This window comes from Aulostomus chinensis, chromosome 1 (assembly GCF_037954235.1).
Source record: "Aulostomus chinensis isolate RoL2024-O1b breed Wild chromosome 1, RoL_Achi_v1.0, whole genome shotgun sequence".
NCBI lineage: Eukaryota > Metazoa > Chordata > Actinopteri > Syngnathiformes > Aulostomidae > Aulostomus > Aulostomus chinensis.
Window position 1 is genome coordinate 24,738,574 of NC_141320.1, and position 9,405 is coordinate 24,747,978.

The 9,405-nt window shown below is 42.9% G+C and overlaps 1 protein-coding gene and 1 long non-coding RNA gene across 3 annotated transcripts in view; both read left to right on the forward strand.

The window, feature by feature from the left end:
• The window catches only part of LOC147270869 (protein NLRC3-like), a 16,479-nt gene extending 15,840 nt beyond the window's left edge, over window positions 1–639 (forward strand). The window contains exon 9 of one of the 2 annotated variants that reach the window (XM_086201948.1): window positions 360–639. In XM_086201948.1, coding sequence (XP_086058074.1) covers window positions 360–375 — 16 coding nt within the window. In that variant the 3' untranslated portion in view covers window positions 376–639. The remainder of the gene's footprint in view (window positions 1–359) is intronic. The other variant, XM_086202036.1, reaches the window with a different exon arrangement.
• Window positions 640–3,704: 3,065 nt separating this feature from the next.
• Window positions 3,705–9,067, forward strand: LOC147270870 (uncharacterized). The gene is made up of 4 exons (XR_015115724.1): window positions 3,705–3,876; window positions 5,331–5,504; window positions 6,772–6,945; window positions 7,389–9,067. It is a non-coding gene; the product is annotated as an uncharacterized LOC147270870 (long non-coding RNA).
• Window positions 9,068–9,405: the final 338 nt, after the last annotated feature.

The window sequence follows — 9,405 nt, forward strand, 5'->3', positions numbered from 1 at the left end:
ATATATGAAACTCTGAATATATATATTCGAAACTCTGAATATATATATTCGAAACTTTGAATATATGGAATGAAACTCTGAATATATATATGAAACTCTGAATATATGGAATGAAACTCTGAATATATATATGAAACTCTGAATATATATATTCAGTTTCATTCCATATATTCAGATTTTCATTCCATATATTCAGAGTTTCATTCCATATATTCAGTTTCATTCCATATATTCAGATTTTCATTCCATATATTCAGAGTTTCATTCCATATATTCAGAGTTTCATATATATATTCAGTTTCATTCAATATATTCAAGGTTTCGGCAAATCTCATTTGCATTTGTCTGTCTGTCCACAGTCGGCTGTGTGAGTAACGTGTCCAAAGCTGACAATGTGTCGCCGATCATCAAATATGTTGAGTACTAAACTTACGTTCAGCCTGCATTGGTCTATGAATGTGGGCGATTCTTACTGTATATGAACAATATATGAAGAGCTACCCTTTCAGTTCACAAAATCCCTGCAGCCGCAGCAGCTTCTCCAGTCCCGGAGAAGTGCCGCGTCAGAGCGCAGTGCCATTACGCACGGCCGATCACTGTTTTACCTTCATTGATCCACCTGAAAACTATATCGAGGTAACCATACAGATCTAAATACGATCACTGTTTAACCTTCATTGAACCACCTGAAAACTATATCGAGCGAACCATACAGATCTAAATACGATCACTGTTTAACCTTCATTGAACCACCTGAAAACTATATCGAGGTAACCATACAGATCTAAATACGATCACTGTTTAACCTTCATTGAACCACCTGAAAACTATATCAAGCGAACCATACAGATCTAAATACGATCACTGTTTAACCTTCATTGAACCACCTGAAAACTATATCGAACGAACCATACAGATCTAAATACGATCACTGTTTTACCTTCATTGAACCACCTGAAAACTATATCGAGCTAACCATACAGATCTAAATACGATCACTGTTTTACCTTCATTGAACCACCTGAAAACTATATCAAGCGAACCATACAGATCTAAATACGATCACTGTTTTACCTTCATTGAACCACCTGAAAACTATATCAAGCGAACCATACAGATCTAAATACGATCACTGTTTTACCTTCATTGAACCACCTGAAAACTATATCAAGCGAACCATACAGATCTAAATACGATCACTGTTTAACCTTCATTGAACCACCTGAAAACTATATCGAGCGAACCATACAGATCTAAATACGATCACTGTTTTACCTTCATTGAACCACCTGAAAACTATATCAAGCGGACCATACAGATCTAAATACGATCACTGTTTTACCTTCATTGAACCACCTGAAAACTATATCAAGCGAACCATACAGATCTAAATACGATCACTGTTTTACCTTCATTGAACCACCTGAAAACTATATCAAGCGAACCATACAGATCTAAATACAATCACTGTTTTACCTTCATTGAACCACCTGAAAACTATATCGAGCGAACCATACAGATCTAAATACGATCACTGTTTAACCTTCATTGAACCACCTGAAAACTATATCGAGCGAACCATACAGATCTAAATACGATCACTGTTTTACCTTCATTGAACCACCTGAAAACTATATCAAGCGGACCATACAGATCTAAATACGATCACTGTTTTACCTTCATTGAACCACCTGAAAACTATATCAAGCGAACCATACAGATCTAAATAGATCACTGTTTAACGTTCATTGAACCACCTGAAAACTATATCAAGCGAACCATACAGATCTAAATATGATCACTGTTTTACCTTCATTGAACCACCTGAAAACTATATCAAGCGAACCATACAGATCTAAATATGATCACTGTTTTACCTTCATTGAACCACCTGAAAACTATATCAAGCGAACCATACAGATCTAAATATGATCACTGTTTTACCTTCATTGAACCACCTGAAAACTATATCGAGCTAACCATACAGATCTAAATACGATCACTGTTTTACCTTCATTGAACCACCTGAAAACTATATCAAGCGAACCATACAGATCTAAATACAATCACTGTTTTACCTTCATTGAACCACCTGAAAACTATATCGAGCGAACCATACAGATCTAAATACGATCACTGTTTTACCTTCATTGAACCACCTGAAAACTATATCAAGCGAACCATACAGATCTAAATACGATCACTGTTTTACCTTCATTGAACCACCTGAAAACTACATCGAGAGAACCATAAAGATCTAAATATGATCACTGTTTTACCTTCATTGAACCACCTGAAAACTATATCGAGCTAACCATACAGATCTAAATACGATCACTGTTTTACCTTCATTGAACCACCTGAAAACTATATCAAGCGAACCATACAGATCTAAATACGATCACTGTTTTACCTTCATTGAACCACCTGAAAATTACATCGAGAGAACCATAAAGATCTAAATACGATCACTGTTTTACCTTCATTGAACCACCTGAAAACTATATCGAGCGAACCATACAGATCTAAATACGATCACTGTTTAACCTTCATTGAACCACCTGAAAACTATATCGAGCGAACCATACAGATCTAAATACGATCACTGTTTAACCTTCATTGAACCACCTGAAAACTATATCAAGCGAACCATACAGATCTAAATACGATCACTGTTTAACCTTCATTGAACCACCTGAAAACTATATCAAGCTAACCATACAGATCTAAATACGGAACTCGACACACAGCAGAGTGTTCCATTAATAGTTCTGCTTTTTTATGAAGGAAAACATGGCCGCCCGCAGGCACTGCCATGAAGTCTGACGTCAGTCGAGTTTCATATATATATTCAGAGTTTCACTCCATATATTCAGAGTTTCATTCAATATATTCAAAGTTTCATTCCATATATTCAGGGTTTCATTCAATATATTCAGAGTTTCACTCCATATATTCAGGATTCATTATATATATATTCAGAGTTTTGTATATATATTCAGAGTTTTGTATATATATTCAGAGTTTCGTATATATATTCAGAGTTTCATTCAATATATTAAGATTTTCATATATATATTCAGAGTTTATTTCAATATATTCAGAGTTCCGTATATATATTCAGAGTTTCATATATATATATTCAGCTCAAGGGGCCTCACCAGAGGTTTTAGTGGGCACTTTAGAGCAGTGACTAAACTCCTAGGAGGAGCTGAGGGGCTGCACTGGTTCATCCACTGAAGACCAGTAGACATGCTGGTGGAGACCAGGAACTGCTTGAACAACAAGCCCACAACAGGTCCATCAATGTGCACACTGGAAGACAACCAGTGGAGAGACTTCGAACCATGAAATGTGGTTCTGCTTCTGGTTCTGCTCAGGACTGGGACTGCCCAGTTCTGACTGATGACACGGATCCTAAAGGTCAAAGGTCAACTTGACTGTGACATCATCATCCATCACTGAAGGCCTCTTAGTGACATCTTCAGGATCAATGATGACTTCATTTTCCCACCATGACATTTCAATGTTCTATCAAAGTTCTTGAAGGTTCCCTATCAACCTGTTTAAATATGCAAATGAGGCATCAACTCCAAACGTCCACATATCAAAGCTGATCCTGAACCAGAGATGAGAACAGATTTCATCATTGATGAGTTGGTGTTGACGCCATGTTTGCTCATGTTTCCATTTCTTCTTCAGGCTGGTGAAGTGTGAGCTCTCAGAGAGAAGTTGTTCAGTTCTGTCTTCAGTTCTCAGCTCTCAGTCCTCCAGTCTGAGACAACTGGACCTGAGCCTGAACCTGCTGCAGGATTCAGGAGTGGAGCTGCTGGGTGCTGGACTGGAGGATCCACACTGTCACCTGGAAACTCTCAGGTCAGTAGCAGAAACCTGCCTCCCCCACTGAGCATCACCAGGATGGATCTTATGTGGTTGGAATGATTCACCTTAACAAAGATTTGATTTGAATCACGATTCATGACTGCAGCTTTGATTCATTTAGAACGATTGGAGTCGATTCAATTCGGGGTCTCTAAAGTGATTCAGTCACTTTTTGCCAGACTTCAACTAAACTGTCCAACTGTGCCATGAATACCAGGCTACTAGAGAGTTCAGGGAGGAGTCCCAGATCTCTGCTGTTTGCTGGAGGGAATCAGGTTTAAAATAATGGACAGAAACAAGAACACAACAGTTCATGGCAAATGTCTACCTTTTGTTTGAATTATCAGTGCTTTGCATGTTGCAGCATCACAGCACAACAAAGTGCACCAAAGCTCTGTTCAGGTTCATGAGGGCGGTCCTGGCCGGCCCAGGTGTGGCGCCTCAGGAGGTGGTTGAACAGATCAGTGGTGTTGCCGTTGTGTTTTATTCCACATTTACATTCTCCAAACAGCCACCGACTGATTGAAACCTCCTCCGTCTTTGTAAGAGACAAAGTGTTGACATAGACTCTCCAAAACGATGGCAGGAAAATGTCTCTCTCTCCTCTGCGTGTCCATCAGAACGCCAGTTTGCTGAGCACAGATGGATGCATGTGAATGGTAGGGTTAGAAAGTGGTTCATCGATCTCTGGATGAGTGGTTCCACACCTGGATCTGATAGTGGGAGAGAGACACAGAGAGCAGAGAATGAGTGGACACGGCAGCCAAACGTCCTGAAACGTGACCTGTTATTGAGACACAACCCCATGAGGTCATGTTGTCCTCAGAGCCGTCAGAAGAATCTCTCTCAGTGAGCTGTCACGTGATCAGACGGTGTCATAATACGCCGCCGTTCGCTCAGCGATGGTCTTTCTGCTTCAACAGAGGACATCAGCTGATCCTTCACTGGGGCCCAGGACTCATTGGTGGACAAACCACTGAGAGAATGTGGCCCCATGTGGACCAGACCACCTCTGAATGTGGTTCCAGTGATCAGATCTCAGGAAACATGGAGTGCTGGCACGCCTGCTATTAAGACTGACAGCAAGAGGAGAGAGAAGTCAATGATTCACTCTGAAGAAACAAGAGACTCTCAAACGTCTGTGAGCATGAAATCATGACAATTAATATCCCAAAGGTCAACTTGACTGTGACATCATCATCCAGCACTGACGGCCTCTTAGTGACATCTTCAGGATCAATGATGACGTCATTTTCCCACCATGACATTTGAATGTTCTATCAAAGTTCTTGAAGGTTTCCTATCAACCTGTTTAAATATGCAAATGAGGCATCAACTCCAAACGTCCACATATCAAAGCTGATCCTGAACCAGAGATGAGAACAGATTTCATCATTGATGAGTTGGTGTTGACGCCATGTTTGCTCATGTTTCCATTTCTTCTTCAGGCTGGTGAAGTGTGAGCTCTCAGAGAGAAGTTGTTCAGTTCTGTCTTCAGTTCTCAGCTCTCAGTCCTCCAGTCTGAGAGAACTGGACCTGAGCCTGAACCTGCTGCAGGATTCAGGAGTGGAGCTGCTGGGTGCTGGACTGGAGGATCCACACTGTCACCTGGAAACTCTCAGGTCAGAGTCCAGCTCTCATCTTAGCAGGCCTCCACTCCACCCACAATTTCTTTACTTTGACTCAAACGTTCATGATGAATTGGTTAGATTTTGGGGTTCAAAGGTCATGTGACAACAAAACATGTTCTTAATGAAGAGATTTGAGCCGATGTTCAAGCCACATGAAGGTCAGTTTTATTCTGGAGGGTCGATCGAAGCCTGATCAGTGAGCAACCGGCCGTCTGACATTTGGAGGAATTTCAAACGCTCAGAAGTGTCGGTCAGCGTCGTCGTGATCTCCTACAGTGGAAGCAGAGCTACCAGCCCTTTCTCCAACCTCAGGTCACCTGACACTTATACAGTGATGAGCCACATCACGGAGGCAGGTTGGTTGCTATGGCAACAGCAGGAATGCCTGTCAACTACTGCTGTGAATCTGTTCTTTATAAATAGTCACCTTCCAAACCTCCCTCAGTGGTCACCATGTAGCAGTGGGACGTCACTCAAGAAGTGATGGTCAACTTCAGCACGAGTGCCTGAGTCCAATGTGTTGTTTTCCTGACCTCCAGCCTGGATTTCCAGTTGTTTCCAGGCAGCAGCAGCGTTTGCTGCCGCCTCCATAAAAAGGCTCCAGCCACCCAGAGGTGTCTGCCTGCTTCGTGCAGCGGCTCCAAGCACTTCTGGTTGAACACGTCTCTCTTTGATGTGGGTGGGGACTCGTCACCATGGTAACACAGTGGAGGAGGAGCTTGTTCCTGTGGTTCATCCTTAACTATGAATGTGTGATAGATTCTATAGTAATGGAGAAAGAAGCGTTTTATCAGAGGGTAGTGAGAAGGTGAACTCCTGTCGTGAGTGACGGGACTCAACAACCTGCACTCTGTCATGACAGTGAAACAGCAGAAACCTCACTGATCAAAGCAGGTCACCAGAGAGAAGTCAGAACAAAGACTGGAGGAGGAAGTGTTCCATTTGTTGGTGAAGACCAGAGGAACTTGACAAAGCAGCTGCTGGTGTGGGAAGCAGTGAGAGCAGATGGACAGAATCCAGCTGTTTGTCAACAGTTCCTCTGGAATATCCTGCTGGTAGTAGATTACTGAGGCCTGGTAGCTTTGTTCCTGAGGAAACTGTCACTGTGACGGTGCAGTTGGACCACAGCCTTTAGCCTGGCACTGCTAAAGCAACTATAAAAACCTCACTAACTTGGAGTGAAGACCATCAACATCTGAGAGGTTCAGGTTCCAGGATTTGGTAGAACAGTGAATTAACTCTGTTCTCTTAACTGCAGCCTTTTAGGTTGTGGGATCAGAGAGGAAGGTTTTACTTCTCTGGCCTCGGCTCTGAGCTCCAACCCCTCCCACCTGAGAGAGCTGCACCTGAGGTTCAATCATCCAGGAGGCCCAGGAGTGGAGCTGCTGTCTGCTGGACTGAAGGATCCTCACTGGAGGCTGGAGACTCTCAGGTAGGAACATAGAAGCAGAGCTTCAGAACAACAATAAAGGTTCTCCCCAGAACTTCCTCAGAACTGATTCAGTCATATTTGCTTTGTTCTCTGGTGTTTGATCAGACTTCAGACCAACTGGAGGAGGCCCTCGGGGAGATGTTGGGCCCCAAAGTGACATCAAAATATTTCAGACATGATGGACAGTTTCACAAAATACTGATTATTTTTAGTTTGTTTCATTCATAACTGTTACAGTGAAATACTATAAACCAGCACATCTAAAGTTCACTGCAGTTTGTAAAGACAATTTCCCTGAAATGTGGGTGCAGAGGGACTTCCTGCAAGGTGGTGCCTGAGGCCTCCATCAGACCTCCTGTGTCTTTAAACTGTCCCACTATGCTGAGCGTTTGCTTCCTGCTGAGGCTCATACCCACCACGTCTTTTTGATGTCTTTCCTCCAGGCTCTAGACACCAGCCTGATGGACTCGAAGGTGCTTCATGTGGAGTTTGTCTCCTGAAGGACGAGCTACTTGAGTGCATCCTTGCTGGTCTCTCCCTGCCCAGAAAAGGAGTGTTGAGTTTCTCTGTACAGCTTCTGAGCCCAACCAGCGGAGGTTGATTCCCTGAGGCTCAGTTCCCCAGACAGCTTCAAGATTCAGGCTTTCTCAGCTTTTCCAGATGAAGGTTGTTCCTGATTGTCTCATGTTTGTATTCCTGCTGACCCCTGACCCTGGTAACCCTCCTGATGAAGGTTGTTCCTGATTGTCTCATGTTTGTATTCCTGCTGACCCCTGACCCTGGTAACCCTCCTGATGAAGGTTGTTCCTGATTGTCTCATGTTTGTATTCCTGCTGACCCCAGACCCTGGTAACCCTCCAGATGAAGGTTGTTCCTGATTGTCTCAGGTTTGTATTCCTGCTGACCCCTGACCCCGGTAACCCTCCTGATGAAGGTTGTTCCTGATTGTCTCATGTTTGTATTCCTGCTGACCCCAGACCCTGGTAACCCTCCTGATGAAGGTTGTTCCTGATTGTCTCATGTTTGTATTCCTGCTGACCCCTGACCCTGGTAACCCTCCTGATGAAGGTTGTTCCTGATTGTCTCATGTTTGTATTCCTGCTGACCCCTGACCCTGGTAACCCTCCTGATGAAGGTTGTTCCTGATTGTCTCTTGTTTGTATTCCTGCTGACCCCTGACCCTGGTAACCCACCTGATGAAGGTTGTTCCTGATTGTCTCTTGTTTGTATTCCTGCTGACCTCTGACCCTGGTAACCCTCCTGATGAAGGTTGTTCCTGATTGTCTCTTGTTTGTATTCCTGCTGAGCCCTGACCCTGGTAACCCTCCTGATGAAGGTTGTTCCTGATTGTCTCTTGTTTGTATTCCTGCTGAGCCCTGACCCTGGTAACCCTCCTGATGAAGGTTTCTGCTGCATTCAAAGAGAACTTCTTGACATGAACTTTTTTATAGACTTTACAACGACGTTAAAATGAAACAGATGTTTGATTCCCAAGAACTCAGGTTGTCAAAGGTTGTTGAAGCTGAGCTGAAACGAATCCCTTGGGCCAGCAGACGTTCTCTTTTCTATCCATGTTAGAATTAAATAGATGAGGACTCCCAACCCCTTGAACCGTTGAGCAAAGGAAGTCAGAAGTGAGGTTCATCTTGAAAGAGTACCAAACTCCATGTGACGTTAAAGGGAGACAGGATTCAGGTCTGTCCTCCTCAGCATGGATGAGGACTGCAAGGTAGTGATTGGATGATGATCCCTTAAGGTGTGAACTGACACACTACACTAACTGTGTCGGCACTGTTTTGACACTGTGTTGGCCACTCAATAGCGACCCCTGCAGGAGCTCTCAATCATTGCAGGTAAACAAACTGAAAAAAGATGGAAAAGCTTCCATACTGCTAACCCAACATCAGCCTGGGAAATAACATTTAATCGCTCATCCTTTCCTTCAAATATCATCTCATCATTGTAGAATTTCATTTGTTCAATTTGTTTGTGTAAATGCTGAAATGAGTCGCTATGTAAAATGGAGCAAATTTGTCTATAAAAAAATTCAGAACTGAAATTTTCAATTTCTCTATGGAATTTTGTGAACTTAAGTGTTGAATCATATAAAATAAAAGACTAAAAAGTGATTCATTTCTGCATTTTTATTGAGGAACACAAGTTCTGTCAGGTCCATTCACGTCAAGAAACACAGAGATGATAATGAGCTTGATTGTTTATTCTAGCACAAACTGGTGGTACGGCTCTGTTCAGAGGAGTCCCCTGAGAATTTTTCATGAGCACCATGAAACTAGGGACCAGCAGCATGAGGGAAGGTTCTCCCAGTTTAAGACTGGAAGAGCAAACATACCCCCGTGAACAGAGCAGCAACATGACATGGAATGAACTATGCCATGTATACACGACAAGGTGGAGCTGGGGAGGTGGAGGGTAGCAAGTTGCGAGCAGGAGCAACTGTAC